General features: G+C 40.5%; 1 protein-coding gene across 1 annotated transcript; it reads right to left on the bottom strand.

Annotated features, from left to right (window-relative positions):
* Positions 1-4,807: 4,807 nt before the first annotated feature.
* LOC142380590 (uncharacterized) lies at positions 4,808-21,218 on the bottom strand. Its single transcript, XM_075466502.1, has 12 exons — positions 20,995-21,218; positions 17,236-19,916; positions 16,937-17,129; positions 14,725-14,823; positions 14,396-14,642; positions 14,187-14,303; positions 8,813-8,871; positions 8,130-8,256; positions 7,661-7,798; positions 6,282-6,400; positions 5,965-6,182; positions 4,808-5,018 (listed from the first exon to the last, which is right to left on the bottom strand). Exons 2-12 carry the CDS (start codon positions 19,611-19,613, stop codon positions 4,808-4,810), a joined length of 3,906 nt encoding a protein of 1,301 aa, XP_075322617.1. The 5' UTR covers positions 19,614-19,916; positions 20,995-21,218.
* Between the last annotated feature and the right edge of the window lie 922 nt (positions 21,219-22,140).

A 22,140-nucleotide genomic window follows, 5' to 3' on the forward strand; every position in this document is an offset into this window, starting at 1 on the left:
TACTTTCACTAAGATATAAAGAGTTACTCTGACAGTTAAACTAATATGAACCCACAATGGAAGCTCCAAAGGAAGTTGTGTGTTTGTTGAGGCATAATGAAATTACAGTTTCTTATCTTTTATACAATACCCTAAAAATAGGCTACTAATACAGTTTTGTACTATATGCATGACATCATTTTACTAAAGTAAACTAAACTACAAGATAACTGTGCTGTAGGTCAATCCTAACTTTCTTAAGGAAGCACAGAACTAAATGTGGAGTCCAAGGGAAACAGAAACATTGCAATGTGGTCCAATAACAGCAAACATGGAGTCTTTGGTTTTGTTTCTGTCGATATTACTAACTTCCTGTGTCCAGTGTATTCTCCAGAGCGGTGTATCAATGAATACTAATGTAGTTTTGGTCATATCTGCACGACTACTAAAGTCTCTTGCCTATGAAAAGAGCACAGCTCTTCTGAGGCAACAGAAGATGAATTCTAACCAAGTTAAGACATTAGTGGACTTGATCTGAAGGCAGTCTGTCTTTCTGAAGTAAGAATTGAATTACACACCACAGAAAGCTTGGCTCTGTTTAAACATCCATGAGAATAGATTTAGAATGCATTTACAGGGTCGTCTGTGGTCTCTGTGACATGACAAACTTTCACTTTGAGTTTAGGAAATCTTATGACTCACACACAGCTACAGTGGCTTTCTAAAAGAAAGAAACAATCCCCTGAAACTAATCATTTTTAATTAACTGAGCATCTTCAGATTAAGGTGCACTGGTGCAGTAATTTAATATGAGTGCTTCACAGTGGAAACCGACATTTAGCGCTGCATAGCAAACTCGAGGGTCCATATATAATGAGGGTCAGCTAGCACCGCAACAACAGCTCAGGAAATGTGTCCTACCTTTTCAGTTTGGAGTTAGAAAGATGTTTCTGGAGGAAACAACCACGACGGTGAGGTCATGATGAGTTGCGGGCTTCAGTCGGAGATGACGCGCTGATTTAAGGCCACTGAGGTGTGAGAGTGGAATCGGATACCGTGGATGCTCTACATACATGCAGTGTGTGTCGAGACGAGGGAGGGTTTGGCTTCAATCAGGGGGAGAGAAGGGAGAGGAGGAGGAGGATGGGTTGCACCTACTTCACCTTCTCCACCTCTATCTGAACTTCCTGCTCCCGGGACGCACATTTGCTGAGGATCTGATACTTTTCCTCAGCACAGAGTTGTTTGATTGAGCTCTTTTACATCTGCAGGACAGCTTTTGTTTTCTGTGTATTTTTGTTCTTTTTTTGTTGTCATTTTTTTTTTTTTTTTGCTTTACTGAGGCTCTTTAAACACATGAAGACATTTTCAGCTTCTTTACTTAACACATCGCTGCTTTAAAAGCTCGAACCCGCATCATGGCGTTTATCAATAGCTTTTGCTTATTTCTTTTGCGTCCTAACGCCCTCTGCTGTCTGTTTTCCCCCCTGTTACATCTACTCACTTCTTACTTCTCAAATGATAATAATTAAAACATTGCCTTATGCAGTAAATATCACTCAACAAATATTACACTTGTATATTTTCTCAGTTTGGCCTTCAAGTCTTAATTTACTTAAATGTGAGCAGAATCTGTGGCATCTATGACGCCAGTCCTGATGGAAGGGGCCAGTGTGATGTGGAAACTTAAAGCTCTGCTGCACACAGATTGAAAACAAGCTTTCGGTGAAACAGGAGATGTTTTGTGTAGAGTCATTAAGATCTTTGAAAATCACTAAACTTGTTTGAATGTCCAAAGATAATTGCTGAGAAATGTGGACTTTCATTTTTTTTTTCCAGTAGTGGGAGACATCTCTAAGTCCCATCTGCATTTTCAACATATGACTGCAAGTAGCTTTAGGAGGAGTCATTTGGATAGAAGATAACAAACTTGAGTGTAAATGATTAAACATATTTTTGGCATGTTTCTTGACAGAACATGTCATGATTTGAATACATGTGACTGTCCACCCAAGTATAAAATACTGTGAAAATGTCTCAAGCCACGCCTCGTTTCTTGTAAACCAGGAAATAATGTGCAGCTGTTTATTAAAGCAAGTGCAAACGTAATTGGATATACAGTAAATAATGTAAAAACAGAGTTTGTACAATTCTAACTAGCTTGAAAGTCAATATTTGTCCTTAACAAGTCCAGTTTCCCCTAATCTTTTAAGGGACACACTACACACCATGCTGAGATGTGCCAAATTTTGAGCTGTAATGTCCTCGAGAATCACCAAGACAATACAATTTTTTTCTTGCCACTATAAGAGAACAGATGACATGTCTTTATGACTGGCTGCTGGTAACAAAGGGCCTAAAGACCCCATTTAAATTAATTTCTTTTCTGAGTTGTATGTAGACACAACACTGGTTCATCCATTGAGTTAGGAGCCTTTTTTATGCTTAACTGATTTCATAGGTCGGCATTGAGCAGCTCAACAAACAAATGCATTCTTCTGAAAACTGTCAGCTCCGAGGACTGGACTGAAAATGAGCGAAGGAGATCTTTCTTTAATAAACAGTCTGGCTGCTTGGAGGCAAAACATAAAATAATGAGCAGTGGCTCAAGAATTTTGCAGAGTACTGTATGTTTCTCATGGTAAATCAGAGAATGTAGTATATGTGGCATATACAGAGAAACTTGAGAAGAGATTGCTGAGATGCCAAACAAAAGACTAGTTACTGACACACTGGATCAGGAGTGATATAATTGTCTTATTTTATTGGTGGCACTGTTACCTTGACAACATTTCCTACTCACGCTAACATCACTATGGAGAGGAAATACTAAACTACTGAAGACTCAAGATAGTTATCACTCTGTTGTCACATCAGTGTTTATTAATCAACTTCACTCACAGTTTGTCACCAATTTGAGACAATGTTAACATATTTAAATAGCCCCAGATAGTACAAACACATATTATTACTCTGCAATCAACCCATTTCACAGTCCTGTCTTCAAGATAGATAAAGAGACCAAAGCAATCTAAAACAATGATGCAATGATTCACCATCATATTGTGGAAATGGAGATGACGAAGACCAGTGTTTGCCAAACACAGCCCCTGGATTAACTCTCTTCTCCTCTAACAGACCTACAACATGACTTGAAATTTACTACCATGGAGAAACCGGGGTGTGGCTTTCCCATTTCTTGACAGTTTGGGAAAAAATGACAAACACAACAACGTAAAGGATAAAAAAGAAATACATAAATGAAACAGCAAACACTCTCTCTTTTTAGATTTTATAAAAATCCTTATTCTAAGTGTTGAGCTGTCACAATGAAACAAGCCTGCAGAGAATAAATGTGACAGTAACATCAGCATACTGACATGGTCAGTGGTGAAAGAGGTTTTTAAATTTTTAATACCAAAGTATAAAAGCATAAATACAGCAATGCAAGAGTACCATTTTCCAGGTAAAAGTCCTTCATGAAAAGTTCCATTTAGCATTTATTCCCAGCAAACACGAGTTGTGGTAAAGAAAAAGTACCGTCTTTTTTATATTATTAATTCTGAAGATTAATACTGCATCTCTTTGTAAGTATTGGCAGATGTTGGGGATGGTGCTGGTTTGCTGATTATTTGAAATGAGACCATGTAACATGTTTAGAAGGAAAAAACGCTTTCTAATTGAGCTGTTAACAACTTAAAGACGTCTAAAATGAGATTTGAATTTCGAATTAAATTACTAAAGTAAACAAGTACCTCAAAATGATATTGAAGCAAATGAGATGAGTAAGTGTATTTTATTGTCTTCCACCAATGATTAAGAAAGTTATTGGTTGTTATTTTTGTGGATTAACATATGCATATTGATAACTGAGGTAGCTCACTGAAGAGCTTACTAACATAATTTACTCACTAATAAATTGATTTCCCAGAAGAACAAAGACGTTAATGTAAATGCAAACTTCATCACCTAATCAATATCTGTTTCAGCCTCCTCCATCCCCGCTGGCTGTTCACAAACTAACACATCAAAGAGTTTCATGGTAAATGAACAGTAATTTTAGGGCATAAAATGCAGTTTTCTCTAACAGTATCTACAGTATACAATGCCTGATTGTATACTGTCTATCTTGTATACTGTGAATTTAAAATGGATTATAAAACTGCACTGTTTTGTTTTTTTTAAAGGATCATCATTATTAAAACCAGTGTTTGGAGTAATACATTCAAAGCTAACAGGTCGCTATAACATGCTACCTTTTTTGTGATACATAATCTGACACATACAACTCCAATTACATATCGTCTCAATAAGAAAAGAAGAACTTTAGTTGCCAACATTACATTTTATTCCTCTGTTGCTTGAAGTAATGTATCGATAGCTTTCCCCAGAGTCGTGTGAGGTCGGCTGGTTCTTTGTGTTCGATAAAAGACCAGCAATTTAAACGTACCAGTCTATTTGTGACGACTTTGTTATCAGTCCAACAACCCTTTACACTTGTGGTGTCAGCGAGCAAGCGTGTGTAAATGTTATCTATTGTTATTTTTCAGCTGATTGCTGTAACTATGCATGTACATGCATGAGACGTAGTTTTGATTATAATTTTACAAACCTTACAAAATATGGTAAGATGCGGTTATAGATCCACCATAAATTACTGGTAATCCCTAACTATGCGTCTACAATAACAGTTTAGATGAACACTTCAACTCTCTCAAATATTATCAACAAACCACATCAAACAACCAGATTGCTGGTTTTATCTGTATGTGTTGGTCATGAGGGCAGGTAGTCATCTCGCCTTATCACACATGTTTCTCAGTAACACTTAGAAATGTGCAGTCTTTAACTCGTCTCCTTTTTCCCACGTGGTGGCTGGCTGTTTGATTTTGTCGCTAACGGTGTAGAGCGTTTGAAGGTTCTCAGACGGCTCTGGGTCAGGTAGATGCCATTCGATGAAGATCACATACAAGACAGAACCTAAGACTCCTCCGATAAGTGGAGCCACAATCGGCACCCAGAACCAGTAATTGTAACACCTGAAGAGCAAACACACAGATTCTTATAAAAAAAAAAAAAATACCTTAAAGATTACAGAGTTTGTTTGGTGTCAACAGGCAATAATAACTATTCTTTAATAAGAACAAACTGTATCGTTTTGTGTATCATGACAGTGAAAAATGTCATGGCAACTCTTTCCAAAGGTGTTTCCAGAGAAAAGAGTCAGTACATTAAGCACGTTTACAAAAACACTAGAAGAATCCAATTATTAGGTGGTTTTGACCAAAACCGAACTTTTAAAATGCATGAAAATGTGTTAGTGGTGCAAGGAAGCAAGAGTATCCCGAGAGAACCTGTGAGTTCACGGAGAGAGCATGCAAACTCCACACAGAAAGGCTCCCGTCTAGACTCAGGAGCACCAACCACCATACCAGTATGCAGCAGTGACCATATGAATCCAGCAAAAATTTTGTCTCCCACCACATCAGCTGAGTGTGTTAGATTTCCTCTAATTTCACACGATTTCAGTCGGGTTTGCATGTTTATATGTATTTTCAAAAGTCTGGTTTCACTTAGATTAGCAACTTAATTTGGTCTCGTAAATGCACTCACAGCTTTACATGGTGATATCATAATTGTCTGAATTAATCATTTTCTGTCCTGGAATATTTTGCTGAGGGGGCAGACGCAGGGTCTTAAGCTCAGACAGAGCAACAGCTTGTGTTATGGAACAAGTAGCTGATCATTATCAGATGTTCTGTAACAAGCTGACACTTTGATTCTCCAGATAACCTCTGACATGCACACATGTTACGAGGAAACACCTAGAGACATGTATGAGAATGGTGAACAATGTCCCATCCAAAATGTTGACACAACATTTGGACTCAAGCTTGGAAATTTTTCCTGAGAAATATCTTTTGTTGTCTGAGTGCAAAACTACATTTAGTGTTGTGCATGTGCGCTATGAAGTAAAGGACTTACTTGAAAACTTCAGTTCCCCAGCCTGCAGTTAATGTAAAGAGACGGGGCCCCAGGTCACGTGCAGGATTTATTGCAGCACCACAGTTAGCTGACATTGACACAGAGATCCCCAGGACGATAGCTGCGACCACAACGGGGACCAGTTCAGAGGGGGCGGGGGTGTTCTTCTTTTCTTCCAAACCCAGGATGCACAACAGCAGCATGCCAGTACCCACTATCTAATAGAATGAGGAATTATTAATTTACTCAAAGTTTCAGTAAAAGATCTTCTGCCAAGGTACTGATTTAATGTAACACTACTTAATCATCAAGCTCACTTGATCGAGGAAACTCCTGCCCAAAGTAATGTATTCTGAGGGATATGTGGAAAATATAGAAGCCGTCTCGTTTGGACCGTATACAGTCAGCTCTCCTCCACTGTACTCCATGATGGCATCTGCAACAGAAACAGATTTGATGTGACAAAGAAAACAACAAAATGAACTGCAAGAAAAAATTGTTGCCGATTTACACTTCTGAATGTTTGTATATTAAGAAATAACTGCACATCAACCAGTTCTGTAAAACCAGAATATCCAAATATGTGGTGTGTCCAAACATTGAAAGAAAATGACTAAACAAAGCTTTTGTATGACAAACAAATACAAATGCAAAATGGATCATTAACAATATGTTGGCACCCTATGCTAATTGCAGAATCTTTGGCAACTTTTAATCCTCTGAACTTCTGTTGTAGCCACCCACGGGCTTCTTCCCCCTCTCATCTGGTAGTTTCTGGTACTCTTCGCAATCCAAATTGCAGCCACAGACTTCAGCTCTCTCTTTCTCTTTTCCCCTCCAGTAATTATTTTGGGCTGTTGGATCCCTGCTTCAGGTCTTCCTGCTGAAAGACTAAAGACCTTCAAAGTACTCCCATTTTTCTGACTGGTACGAATGGCTAAGCAGCCCGCATGTAGGTGTGTTTGTCCAGATGTCCAAAACATAGTAGTTTCATAATTCAGGGTTGGTGATCTTGAGATGGCAACATATATGCAGGCTGTTGTTGTTTTGTATAGGGAAGCATCCGTGTGACATTACTGTCACAGCGATGCATTAATATCAACATGTGCAAGCACTAACAATGTATATTTTTGTAACCCTAACCATGTTTTGTCTTAACCCGAATCATTCAAACAGAGAGCAAAGGGGAAAAGTAAAGGACCATTAAAAACATTGTCTCAGTTGAGTCTTGATCCTGCGGTTGACTGTTAGAAAGTCATCATACAGAATCACGTTGTATATGATCACGTTGTGATATCCATCTTGATCTTCATCCCCAGGGCTCCACTTGAGCAGCATATTGAAAAGGCTGAAAGCTCCAGTTGAGACAGCCCCAGATCAACCTGAATCTCTTAAGATGTCTTTTGTGGTGTTGTATTCACAATCTGTATCCATGTCATATGTCAAACTGTTGGAATTACTCTCTTGTATTTGCTGTTGTATGAAATAAGAGGAACAATTTGCTTTTCTTCACGCAGTAAAGCAAACATTCATTGGTTCATTGGACTCAGCCGAGCCTTTTTGTTTCTTATTTTATTCTCATTCAGCATTTATTTATTCTGTACATAAGATTCAGGGGTGCCCATACATCCCGCCCATCAATTTTACCACCGCTCTATTTAACATTCTTCATGATGGAGATAATGTAACTACAAACCATAGTAGACCAGATAGACCACCGCTGATGCAATGTAAGCCCCCAGCAACTGGACGAGGCAGTAGGGCACCAGCTTTCTCCACTCCACCTTCCTCAGAACACAGAAACTCAGAGTCACAGCTGGGTTCAGGTGGGCACCTACAGAAAAATAGAGGATATGAAGGGAGAATTGAAGATGAAAGCAAAAAGGGGGATAGATTGGAGGGTAATAAAATCTCAGATTATCTCTGGAAAAAAATAATACACTTATTACCTAATCGGACACTTTGAAAAGCTGGGTAATGCCTTATCATAGTGCCAACAATAAGTATGGAGCACTCTTATCAGTTTATAACTGCAGTAAAATTCATAACTCCTCTACCAACAAGTTATTACCCTTGTTGGTTGAGAGTGTGATATTCTGTTGACTCAAAACATCATAAAACGGTACAGATTTAGAGTACATTAAAGTTTTGATTTCATTCTTTACCTGAGATTCCCTTCGTGAGGTACATGGCCGACATCACCCCCACAGAGAAGGCCAGGTTGGTCGAGAGAAACTGGCCTTTAGTCTCTCTGCTGGTCTTTACCTGCGCTGCAGCGGAGCATCCAAAGAGCTTCATGGCAGATAAGATGGCCACAGCCAGAGAAAATGGTGAGCAGTAAGAAGATATCGTTAACGTCAGATGAGCATGGAGCGTGCTTTCTGTGGCAAAAAACACGCACACATTTGACAAAAATTCACGTGCAGCAATTCCTTCGCTGTTCTCTTGATGATTGTTTTATTATTCATAGGTAAAACAAAGGCAACATTCATATTGGCACTTGTTAGAAGAAATTAATTCTATCCCCTCATAAACTTAGACTTTGAAATGAAAGTCGCCATCTTATCTGTGTGACCATGTAATAAACCATCGAGCTCATCTCTACAGAAAGGGAAATGTTGAAGGCTAATGCTATAAATCTGGGGGGGAATGTGGAAAAGGGCTTGATCAGTGAAACTATCAACTGCTGTAAAAAGATCGAAATTAAGCAAGAGGAATAAATATTAACATCAGTTAATATTGATTTTATAACTAATATTTGACATATTAGCTCTGTTTAACAGCTCTGTTTATTGAAAGGAATTTTAAAATATAATAAAATAATCTCAAATACCAAAGTGTGACTTACCAGTAAGATGAAAGTTCCCAGGAACTCAGCCATACACTCTCGTACCAAGGGGTTCCTCACTTTCAGTACACGTAAATTCAACATATCTGAAGTTGTCGCTCTTCTCATTGAACACTCGACTCTACCTTTCTGCCTGTCCAGGAGCTGATGTGACAACTTTTGGCGAAGGCAGTAGCTGTCCTCTGGGAGAATAAAGGCTTCTGTCCACCTGAGCATCCGAGGACCTGTGACTTTATCCCACCGCTACATCTCTGTCTTACTCAATTACTAAGGTGGGACACCTCAGGATTGGCTAGTGCAGATAACACATTGTGTCACATCTGCTCCAGGTTGCTTATGTGAACGGAGGCCATAAATAACCACATAATGAGTTGACAGCTGTAACGGGGGGTAATAAGCCACAGGATGTTTTTTTATAATATGTCAGTTACATCCATAAAACAAAATTACAGATTTTACTGATAAATGATCATCAAGATGTATATGTGAGTTTTAGCCTTTTTATTTTCATCAATATACAGGAGGTGAGAAGCAACATGCTATCCTATCTGCAAAACACTGACAGATGAGACAAAATTAAACACACATGGTGGCATTTCAAAGCATTTGCAAATAAAAAGGCTGAGTCTAACTATGTAATTGGAGAGACAGAGCAATTTCTGTACACTGTACATTTCAGTTTCACCTTTATAGATGACATATCATCCCCTTTGAACAAGTTGACACAATTTCCTGAGGTCTTACTGCACATTTGCCCTTCTCTCAGCCCTACTGACACACCTCTCCTGAGACCAGGCGGTTTGGAGGGACTGAGAGTGAGCAGCTACTCACCTCCTCCACCTCCTTTCTTCCCTTCCTCAGGGTTGTTTTTGAGAGTCACAGCTTCGCGTTACTATGACAACTGAGCAAGCCAAAGGGGAGGAAAAAAGTTGTTCCTGCCTCGGAAAGGACCCAGCAACTATATCAGTTTGAGCTGGAGTCAGACTCTGAACAAGAAGGAGCTACTGGGGAGGTTCAACCATCAAGGCACCGGTGTTTTTACTTAGGTCACCTGTCATCAAAACCTCCTGCATTTGGACATTTTGAATATATATTAATATCTGTCATGGTTGCACTGGTTGCCTTTTCTAGGGTGTTTTTTCCTCAGCCCTAGGTTGGGCTGGGCAGGAGCGTGTGTTCTTCCTCCTGTGTTGAGTCTGGGCTGCTGCTCTTCTGATCGCCATGTGCAGCCAGTCTCTGTTGGATTGTCTGCATCTTCAGGGTGGAAATCAGGCCGCTTTGTGCCTCTCTCTGAATGATGATATCCCTTGTGTTAACCTTCCTTCTCTTGTGCCTTCCAGTTTGCTCCTTGTGTTCCAGAAGTGGTTTCCTCCCCTTTGCTACTTATCTGTCTCCTTCATGCAAATCAGTTCCTGCGTAAACCCTCCTGTGAACAACTCACCTCAACAACCTGCCTGCCTGCCCACCCTCCTACAGCTCCAGCAGACACCGAAGACAACCAGTGGCTCCACTCGAAATCCCTCTAAAAAAACCCAACAGAAAGACAAATTAACTCTTCTCGGATTCATCCCTGGATACTCACCTGCCATCGGTACAAGAATTAACTTACCTCTCCTCTTCCTCAGAGACTCAAACGCCATGTCTGGACTGGTCCCCGGATCCCATTTCAATCCAGTTTACAGCATCTTCCTAATTAAAGCTTTTATGCCTTTACTTGCCTTTGTTGGTGTCTTCAGAATCTGCTCAGTATTGGCTTTACAAATATGACATATATTAGATTTTGTACCTGAAAAGCTAAACTGAAATCTATTTCAGAAACATGCCAATGATGTAATGTTAAAACACTGAGAGCGGGACCCTGTGCTCAACGTAAAAGGACTATACTTGTACAGTACTTTTCTCGTCAATCTGACCACTCAAAGCACTTTCACACGACATGTTACATTCACCCATTCACTCACACACTCATACAGCACGCTACACAGTACTTTTTTTTTTGTTCTAATCATTCACACACATTCATACACCGATGGACGCATCAGTAGGCAACGTGGGGTTCACAACCCTCCCATCCTCATACAGCTCCACTGGCTACCAGTTAAGTCTTACATTTCTTACAAAGTGTTTTTTTTTTTCGTGGTTTTGGGTTGATAGTAACTTTAGAAACCCAAATATATACTGTCAAAAAGAACAGAAAACAAGTGATTTTTCCATGATATGTCCCCTTTAATCAGTTTTGATAAGTTGTTCATTATTAATCTTTATTATGCTCAACTGCTGTTTATATGAATCAATAAACGTGATAAAGGGTGGTCATTCTAAAACATTTAATGAGCTAATTTCGCAAAGTTCTTTTGAGTTAAAATGTTTAATAATTGAATGCTAAAGAACCACAAATACATAAAAGCCAGATTGTATTAATCTTGACACAACGGTAAGGTGTCGTCTGCGTGTCTGCATTTGACCATCACCCTCTTGTTGAACTCTGGACTCTTGAAGAATTATGTAACTCAAATAACTGCTGTGTTTAATTTCCAAAGCCATGTGAGCGTGGTACGACAATGTGCTGACATCAGATAAGATATAGGTTGTTTTGTTTTTATTCTATTTGACTAATATTTAATCTGAAAGGACTCCCAGGCATTATTTTGTAATATGGTAAATTTTTTAAAGATTCACAGCTATTCTGTTTTTTTAATGTGATAGGTATCTGAATATCTGAGTATCTGAATATATATATATAAAATATACATACTCCTATCTAATGGCAAAATGTGAAACAGGTATGAAAGCAGAATCTTTGCATTTGGACTGATGGACACAAAATCTGCATTATTTACATTTCACCTAACAGGACTATGTAATATTGTATCTATGTCCCAAGTTTGACGTGTGTGTCCAAAACATTGTATATTGTTTAGCCAAGAATGGTCATCTAGTAAGCCAGAAAAAAAGTAATTTTTTAATGCCAAAACCTAACCTAACCTAAACTATCCTAACCATGTACTTTTTCTTTTATAAAACTTTTTGGCCTCACCAAATGACAATGGCAAAAAAATAAAACCTTGCAGAGAAATTAGGTCAATCTGACAGTAAACATTACTGCCCAACTCCAACCAACTGCCCGCCGGCTCAAAATGCTGCCTCAATAGCTCTCTGACAAGGTACAGTTGCATTCACTGAAAAGTCCCTTCATCCCCTGGATGAATACTGTACACATGCTACAAATAACTGATTGGATCTTGAGTTGCTTCAGGCGTAGACAGAACAAGTTGTATGGATACCACATCACTGTCAGATGCTGTTCCCCAGGGTTCAACATGAACAAGTGCTTTTGTTCGACAGATATTCTGTAATGCCTGTCATGACTGATAAATTATATATTTATTATACATAGCTATTGATAATAGACACATTTTTCTTGACTATTAAAGTTTACATTTTTCTGTTACACTATCTATATTCACCCAAAATATTTTAGTCCATATATATTTAGTTACATTTCTTTAATTTCCACATTTCTAAAGGGATTCTTTTTCTATTTTCCTCCCTAGAAGTGTTTATTGCTTCTTGTGCTTGTAAAAAGTCAGCAAATTTCAAAAGCTCACAGGTAAGGCTGTAATTATCTCCCACAGAAGATACTAATCCTGAACCATCTGTGACACAGTGTTTGCGGTCCAGATTTCTTCCGTAATGACATTACGATGAAACACATTTTTGTATCGTGCATGCCAAGGGGCTGGTTTTGCTTTCGGACTATTCGAACCAGCAGCTGCAATGCACTCCATCAGGCTGACAAATCAGAGCAGACTGAACGTTACAGAACCAGGACGCAAACCGAATGTTTCCAAAGGAAGATGATAAGAAGGGCTGCAGCAGTGAAGAAGTAAAGAATGTGTTTTTAAAAAAAAAACTAAATCATGTTACTCTCTTCCGGGAGAAATAAAAGTAAGAACATTTAAACGAGAAAAAGAACGTGAGAACTTCAAAAATGTCTTGCATGGAAAAAGATGTAGGCAGCAAAGTGAAAAGTTACAACTGAAGTGAACTGTATTCCTTGAAAGTGTACACATATATCTTCTTTCCCTTTTATGCTATTAAAGTTTGATACCAAAACTTTTTTTCAGTTTTCAAATTGGACCTTTTCAGTGTAGACGGAAGTGAAGGTGTAACTCTAAACAGCTAGTGTTGTTATCAAATCTGGTTTCTGGATGTCTGATTATTTCTTTCAATCTGTTTAATATTTTTTTTTGCTCCAGTGGTTTTCTGGAGAGTGATATATATGATGCCTCTGTACCTCCCTCTGCTGGAAAGGGGGAAAAAAAACTTAATCTTTTTATTAGTATTTATTAAAATGCCAAAATAACATCTAAAAGCTCTATATTCACAATATATTACAATGTGCTTTCACATTTGTAAGTGCCAAATTACATGTTTATTACTAACAAAAATGTATGTTGCAAATGTTGACGACTTGACTTAAATGTATAAGCCATGAGTGAATTTTAATATTGGCTGATACAATAACATACCAGGCCATGAGGTAGATGTAATCCTGTAAAAAAAAAAAACGAGAAAGCAGGAAAAATATACACCTTTGACCCAGTTTCTGTCCTTTCAAGGCGTTGTTATGATGTTGTTATTATGAACTGTTTCAATGCATTTAAAGCCCACTTCATTGATTTGGAGTTCTTTGCCACTGTGAGCAGTGCTGTCTCTCTTGGATAATGTTCAATGTCTTGTCCATCCAGCCTTCCCAAACAAAGTTGTCTGGGACATGAAGCAACTCGATTATCCTCATGTTTGCAGATGTTCAAGTGGGCGGCGTAGCACCACGTCCACAGGCCCAGGCGGAAGACTTTTGATGAAAGTCCAGGCCTCCAGCCGTCTCATCTCCATCATGCTTCTGCTTTGAATTTCTAGCACCTCATCACCAGGGCATACCTTGTCAACAGGACCACCTGAGGCGGAAAATGAATAAAAAATTCAATAAAAAGCTGTTATGGATGTTATAAAATAATCATAAAGTGTGTGTTTTATTTCAGAATAGAGCCACGGACACAGTGCGTGCAGTCATATACAAAAAAACTAAGGTTTTATGTATGACATAGTTAAAAAAAATCATCTGGTCCGTACCAGGTCTTAAAATTTGGTTAATACAACTTCCGATTAACAGCAACACATGATGTGTCTCACTGTGTGATTTTTGTTTTATAAAAAACAAGAAAAAAGGCAACATATGAAAAAACTAACCATGCCAACTTTGGCAACATTACTACTACATTCCTTCAACGAGCTTAACGGCGGTGTCAGAATATTTGTGAGACAGTCCCGATGCGATTTTTATATTTCCCTGAAGATCTCCACTTCTCACCCTGAAAGATCTTCTGTACGGTGAGAGGTCTGTTTCCCTCGCTGGAGCCGACACCTCCTTGCAGGCTGAAGCCCAGATCTCTGTTGTTCTTCTCCAGCTGAACGCACACACGCTGACCTGTGAGGGGTGGAGACACACAGACACAGTATCTCCCTCTGAACGGCTGACAAATGTGTTTTCAGATCTCTCAGTAAGGCATCCCCTTTCACCTGTCTCATGCTGAGCCTGCGTTTCTCCTTCAATATTTTCCTGTACTGTGTTCTTTAGGCCACCTCTGACATCACCCCTCCTCAAGACCACCACTCCCGTGTTCCGAGTCTTTGCCCTTCTCAGGACCCTTAGGGCGTCCCAGTGGGCACTCCCACACAGTGCAGTGCCATTGATGGACAAAACGTGGTCTCCCTCCCTTATGGAACCCTCCTGGGCTGCAACGCCTGAGTGAAACACCTTGTGAACCTGAGAGGAAGACACCGGGAAACAAACAGATGAGTATGCTGATGACAGTTTGATATCTATTGTGAGAGAAGGGGTTTCTTACAGTGATAGGCTTATTTTGGTCAGCACCTCCTGCCAGACTGAAGCCCAGTCCTACTCCCACCTCCTTATGGAGAACCACCACCTGCACATTGTTGTAGTCCTGGAGGAGGGACAACAAGAGAATGTAGTAATAGTTATACTCCCAGTTTAATCTTTTGGAACATTGTTACCTTTAAGGCACATCTGAAAGTCAGATTTTTGAAGAGAAGAGGGACTGACTAATTTAAACCCATTGCATCTTCAACACATTAGATAAATATTAGTTTAATTCAACAATAAATTCCACAGCTGTAGGCTCCAGTGTACATTAGGCCACAAATAGTTCCAGCAATAACAAGTCTGGACTGTAGGAAGACCACTCAAGCAAGCCAAATGATCCCACTCCTCTTTGGCGCGAAGGATTTAACATCCATGATTCACTACAAGAATCTTAAAATTTGATTAATCAGACAGGACAGTTTTACACTTCACTTTAGTCCAGCTTAAATGTGCTCAGGCCTGGATCTTGTAATTTCTTGAAGTAGTCTTATTCTTAGGAATAGTTATCCAGGCTTCTTGAAGGATATTTCAAAGCTCTATATTTTGACTTTGACCAAAGCTCTCATCTAGTTTATACAGTACTGTGCAAAAATCTTGAGCCACCCCTTGTTTCTTTTAAAATGGGAAATAATGTGCAGCAAATTATCAAAGCAGGAGCAACATGAATGAGAATATAAAGCTAAAACAGAGTTTGTATAATTCTAACTAGCTTGAAAGTCAATATTTGATTTGATATGAGCACCTTTATTCTTTATCACAGTTTGAACCCTCTTAGACAAACTTTCTTATCATTTCTTTAAGCAGTCTTTAGGAATAGTTCTCAAAGCTTCTTGAAGGACTTTCCAAAGCTCTTCTTTGGATGTCGGCTGCCTTTTGTTCTGTTCTCAGTTAAGATGATCCCACACTGCTTCAATAATGTTGAGCTCTGGGCTCTGGGGAGGATTCATCCCTCCATAAGACCTGTTGCCACTGATTTTCAGTCCACTTCTTGTGTCATTTGGCATATTTCAGCCTTTTCCTACTGTTTTCCTTCCTTAGGACTGGCTTCTTGACAGCTAAACTTCCATGGAGACCAGTTCTGATGAGGATTCAGTGAACAGTAGATGGATCAACTGAAGGTAGGTGCATCTCTCAGGAACTGTGTCAGTTCTTCAATGCATTCTTTTTTCTATTTCTTTAGCAGATCACATTCATTCTGTTTATCTGCTGTAGATTTTTTTTTTTTAGGCCTGCCATATCTTTTGTCCCACACTTTCCAAGTGTCCCCTATTTTTACGGACCCTGCACCGCACATCAAGGGGAGATATCCAAACTTTTCAACTATATAGGGATTTGTCCTGTTGGTGCAATATTACAATTTCATCCCTGTCAAACTGTTATCTTTGGCATTTTGTAAGTACAACTCAAGAAATTTTAGCAAATTAAGTGTATTTTGGATAGGCTGCTAGTGACAATGCACTTAAAGATACAACTTAGAATATGCTATTTTTTTTACTAGTTGTCTTTATGCAGAGACACTCAACATTAGTTTATCCCTTGAGTTAGGTGCCTTTTATGCTTGAATGATTCATAGGCCTGGGTAAATTGGCTTAATAAAAACAAAACAAGAACTAAAAAAAAATATATGAAACGAAAAACGAAAAATGAAATGAAATCTGAGAATAGTCAGGTACAAAAACTGGACCTAGAATGAGTGAAAAAGGAGCCAATGTCCAAAGATGAACTTTGAAAGACCTTCAGAAAGTCTGGAGAACTATTGCTCTGGACCGCTTTAAAAGAACAAGAAAGCATGGCTGTTTGGAAGCAAAATAAGAAGAAATGAAGGGTGGCTCAAGACTTTGTTCAGCTTTAACTGGGATTTCTGGATGCATCCGTTGTCCTCTGTCATGTTTCCTTACAACAAAGTTCTGAAGTGCTCCTGAGCCCCCTGTGGTAATTTCTACTTCTCCCTTTGGAGTTGACAAAGCATCACAAATTGTTTTGGAAACATAGTCATTGTAGAGCAATCATATATGTATAATATACTGCTGATAGGAGATTAAAATAAGTAAAGAGGGTCCACAGGAATGTCCAGAGCAGCATCAGACAGGAAATGACACAGGATGGTTACACTGTCCTCATACATTGCTGGTTGAGTACAGCAAAACACTACAATTTTTCAGATGCTGCCGTACCTGCAGAGTGTCATCACCCAGGGTCCTGACGTCCTCCACCAGCCGGTCGAGTTCCTCAGAGGGCAGCAGGGAAACACAGGAGAAGCCTGACACATCTGAGCTGAGTGAGGCAGACCGGCGCCCTGATGGCCACTCATCCTGGTCACTATCTGATTCAAAGTCAGCTCCAGTAAAGTTACACAGGTCTGAAAGACTACAAGAAACCAAAAAAAAGAGTCTTAGCAAGAAAGAAAACTCACCAGATGCTTTTATGATGACCTCCATCAAACCAGAAAGCTGATTTTCTAAACATTACCCACCTGACACTGTAACTCCTGCAACGGGACTGACTCATATTACTGGTAATGGTCACTGATGACTCCCCAGAATCTGAATCATAGTTTGAATCTTCATCCCTCTGTGTGCTTTCATCATCTTCCTCGTTGTCATTATCACCCATATTCCAGCTCTTGTACTCTGGGTGCAGACCGGCTACCCAAGCACTTAAGTCCAAAACTGATTTCTTCCCTTTTGAATAGACTGTATCAGCATCTGGAGAGAGGAGCTTAGAGAAGTTGGTGAGGGAGGTGGTGTCAAGAGGAAGTGGAGGAGGGTCCGAATCTTCTTTTTTGTCTGCTTTTGTGACAAGAGAAGTGCTTTTGTTTCTGTGATCTGCAATAGGAGTGGCACTTTCTGGTAGTGCAGATGAAATAAAAGGTGAGTCATTGGGGCTGTTTGTTGGAGTCTTGTCATCGTCACTAACTGGTGAGGTTATCTCATGGTGTGGACTTGGCTGCACAGAAGATGGATGTGGGGATCGTGCAGCGGTAGCTGCCGCATTTCTCTTGCTGAACTCCTCGGGGCTTGAGACTTTGGAGAAATCTGTCTCATCAATGTTCATCTTTCTGCTGCATCTTTGAGCTTCCTCATTTAGAGAGATGTGTAGAGTACTCTTGAGTCTGGAGTATTTATAAAAATCCTCAGAGAAGTTGTTTTTACTCTCACCAACCAAATCATTTCCTCCTGTCTCTACCGTCCCTCGTCCTAGTCCAACCTCATCTACAGATAAAGACCTCTCTGACCCAAGCTTCTTTCCTTTTCCTATTGCCATCTCTTCCTCCCTTCCCTCCCTCAGTCCCTCCCATTTTTCTCTTCGTCCACCTATTTCTTTTGCTGACCTGCTCTTCTTCACTCCATCACGGCCTCTGCTGCTCTGTGTTGGAACAGAAAAGGTTCGTTTGGGCATGGTAACTTGGCCCTCTGCTCTCTGTGTCAGAGCCTCAAACTGACTAATCTTATTTCTCACGCTGGTTGCAGAGGGGAACCGCAGAGGGGACAGCATCTCTGGAAACTTCTTCTCCTCTGCTGTTTTCAGCGCAATCTTCTGTGAAGTCTCAAACACATCTTCATCAGTAGACCCACTCTTCAGTTCAGTCTGTTCTTTGACTCTTTCAGTTCTTTCTCTCAGCATCCCGTTCAAAGCATTAATTTCCCTCATTTCTTCTTTGAGGTTTGCCCTAATATCTTCCTTGCTTCCACTTGCCCTTTTTTCTCTGAATCCAGATGACTTTCTGAAAGTCTCTTCTAGGAGAGTGTTCTGTTCATTAGATGGAGTTAGCCCTCCAGTAGTCCTTGCAGATCTAATCTGAACTGCCAAAGTGAGCCTACTCCTGGCTCTGTCCAGGGACTTTGTGCCTGTCTCCACCACCCCTTTCCCCCAGTTATCTTGTCGTACCGGTGCTTGCTCTCCAGATATGTTTGTCCTTGGAGCAAATGATCTTTCAGACTCCGAATCGTCTCTCACAGTCCAGATTTGTGACATTGTGCTTTGCGCTGGACTTTTGTTCATGCCTGATGAGAGCCGCCTGGGAAAGGTTCCCCCTGCTGATTTGTCACCTGCTGACTCAAAAAGTTCCTCTATCCGCTCTCGTATACTCCGACCACCTGTGGGCCCAAACAAATTCTCTGTGGACCTCGACTTAGGCAAAGAGTCTGACCTAAACCTGGAAGGGAGAGAATGACCCCGACTAGTCCTGTCCAAGGTCTGGCTTGTGTGATTCCCTGGACTCCTGTCCTGAAAATAGCCTCCGCCCACAGATTTACGGCCATGCAGAGAAGAGGTCACCCTGCCTGTCAAGTCAATCTCAACTCTTGCACTCTGTCCCTCTAAATGTTCACTGAGCACAGCACCTCTTTTCACCTCTGGCAATGTGGACATATCAGCTCTGGTACTCTGAGTAGGGCTTCTGGCCCCTGTTCTACTGTTTAAACTCTTACTTCTACTGGGCAGGTTGCATCTCTTCCACTCTGTCCTCCCCCGGCTTATAAATACAGGGTTTTCTCCTCCATCGCCACCAGAACTTGAGATGTTTTTGTCTGCTGTATGGTTCTGGTTCAGCGTTGTTGGCGGCTGAAAGCCTGATGCATCCCTCTCTTCACTCTTCTCTTTGACACTGCTGCTCCCACTCTTGGCTTCATATCCAGAGACTGGTTTGTCTTCCTTGAATGTACCATTTGTGCCAGCATGTGTCCCATGTCTCTCTTTTTCTCCAACGCCCTCCTCCCTCTCCCTCTTCCTAACACCTGGCCTGCGAGTGAGACAGTAAGAGGGAGAGTTGGCTGAGCGGACAGTGAAGCGTGCGCCTGTCATCTGCTTGTTGTTCTCACTCGCTGAAGTAGGCAGCAAGGACAAGTCCATTGTCTGAAAGTAAACAAAGTTAATGACCTCCTGTCAAATGCCAGAATCCAAAAAGAGAACGGAAGAGTGAAGTTGATATTTAACTGTCTTTTTGGCTGCTCTCTGGAAGCAGTGCATAAGAATGTTCACAGTCCTCTTGTATGATTTTTGCACACACTGATCCCTCTATTCAAAATTCATATATTCATGATTGTTCTCGGCTTTGTGGTCTGGAAGTGATGGATCTTCTGGCTCCTCTCCTTGATTTCTTGTCCCCAGGAGTCTCCAGTTCCAGCTTGACTTCATGGAGCAGCTCCCACTTCTCTGCCAAGCATAAAAATGTACAAATTTCCATCCTTAGAACGAATCAGGCTGGAATGTTGTGATATGTGGATTGTGGTTGCTCTGGGTACTCAGAATGGTGAGACAGGAACACAGTGTGGTATAAGATTGGGAACTGAGTATGTTAAAGTTTAGCTAGAAGTGGACAGCAAGAATAAGAGATCTGAAAACTATATGGAACTATGAAACAATAAATAATACAACAAAAATGAAAAAAAGACTTGCTTCAAAGTCCGTCAGTCATTTTGCAACATGTCACCGCCTTCCTCACATTCCTCTAACTCTGATTCAAAGAACCATTCACAGAGCAGCTCTCTGCTTCAAGCACATATCATTACATCTGTTTACACAAGCAACATACTCAAGACTACTTGTCAGCTAAACCTGAAGCAAAAACTGGAAAAACTCACCTGACAGCAATCCACTTGGCAAAAAAAATTGTCCATTAAATGACCGTAACGAGTCTCTGTGTCGTGCGTATTAGTTTCATGAAGTCAGAAAAAAAAAACACAGCGACTGATGGATACACCTTGTGTCAGTGGATTCAGGTAAAATGAGCAGATGAGACAGCATAAGCTATTTTGATTTCCATACAGTCCATTGAGAGAAAGATTGTATTACTGATGAACAATGACTTATCAGTGACATCTGACTGTGCAGCAACATAAAATGGGCATTGTCAGCCGGTGAAACTATTTCTGATCAAGTGACAATGAAAATCACATCCTCTCTTATGACTTTAAATATGTAAGCTGGCAATTTAGTGTACATATGTAATAGACCACAGCCTGTCTGATTGTATGAGGCTTTACGGAAGAAACCAATTCAGAGTTACAATGTCCAACTTTGTACAACAGTGTGTAAACAGTCTCTGGTGGTGCTTTCTAGTGCAGGTGAGTCTGAGTGTCAGTTTACAGAGGCACCTGTTCTGCTACCTTGCAAAGCCTCCCATCTGGGTAACCTTGGCAACACTTTAAACGTCCATCAAAGAGAAAGAAACAAATTCAATAACAAGTTGACCCTCTAATCCACTCACATATTCACAAAACGTCTATCTTACCCTCCAAAAGTGGGACTTCTGTTCGTATCCTAAGCCATTGTACGTAACGCAGACAGGGCGCAGAAGTGACATCAGCTCCTGACTCCTCTCTCGCTGCCTTTTCCTCTTTCCATCAGCTTTGCATGATGGACTGAGTACAGTGACGCAAACCGGCTACACTGGTTTATCCTCCTGTTCTCTCCTTTTCTTCCTCTCGGCCTCTTTCACTCTGTCTTTCTTTCTCCTCCCCCTGCCATTGTTGTTTTCCTCCCCTCGCAGAGTAGCATTCCTGACTACAGTTCAATGTGTCATCCACCAAACTCCTCGACAGGGAATGCACACACACACACACACACACACACACACACACACACCCTACACACTCTTCAAACTCTTTCAGTCTGCAGCTCGTGACATCAGCATTTTGTAGCTCAAGGGAGAGGAGATACAGTTCAGATAATTGCATGAAATGATACAAAAATGACTTTTCCCTACACGGACTCATAATATCACCCCACCTCAGGCAAACCTGAGTCTAATCATCTCGGCTGAGCAGGTATCAAAATACATAATAACAGAGCACCTTTAATTGGGACCAGAGACTACAAAGGACCAGGGATAAATATTGTTTTAAGCGTACCTCTCTAATGTCATATGTTCCACAAAGCACTGTCTTTTGCAGACAGGCTTGTTGAGAAGCTGAGGGACTGTAATTTTGACCCATAGAAGGGGGAAAAAAAGGATTTGAGATTCCTTGTAAGTTTATCCACACAAAAGAAGCACCGTTTGTGTGATAGCTGGATCCTGGCAACTGGCAAAAGGATGGTACCTCAGATATATTGAATTAGAGGAAATAGAAACAGTACTTACAGTTTTAGGTCATGGCTCGGCTCGAGGCTCATCATCTTACTGCAGGTTATTTGCGTGCACCTGCTACTTCTACTGCTTTCCGTTGAGACAGAGGAAGCTGTGGTTGCTGTTGCACTAAATGCAAGATCCCTTATTGCCTGCCCGTGCCCGTCAAGCGAAACTGAGTTAGATATATTGATCTTAGGGCAGATTTTAGAATACTAATGGTTAAGTCAATGATTAGCCTTGCAGACAGAGGTCTGGGAGGTTGCATAGAGCCCATCTGGAGTGAGATAAGCATGTGAGTAGGGGTAAATA

Source organism: Odontesthes bonariensis, chromosome 5 (assembly GCF_027942865.1).
Source record: "Odontesthes bonariensis isolate fOdoBon6 chromosome 5, fOdoBon6.hap1, whole genome shotgun sequence".
Taxonomy (NCBI): Eukaryota; Metazoa; Chordata; class Actinopteri; order Atheriniformes; family Atherinopsidae; genus Odontesthes; species Odontesthes bonariensis.

Coding starts and splice junctions, on each gene's coding strand:
- LOC142380590 (XM_075466502.1), bottom strand. CDS start 19,613: ATGGACTTGTCCTTGCTGCCTACTTCAGCGAGTGAGAACAACAAGCAG. Junction 6,401..7,660: donor GGTCTATCTGGTCTACTATG/GTTTGTAGTTAC, acceptor TTTCTGTTGCAG/ATGCCATCATGGAGTACAGT. Junction 5,019..5,964: donor TGGGGAACTGAAGTTTTCAA/GTAAGTCCTTTA, acceptor TTTGCTCTTCAG/GTGTTACAATTACTGGTTCT.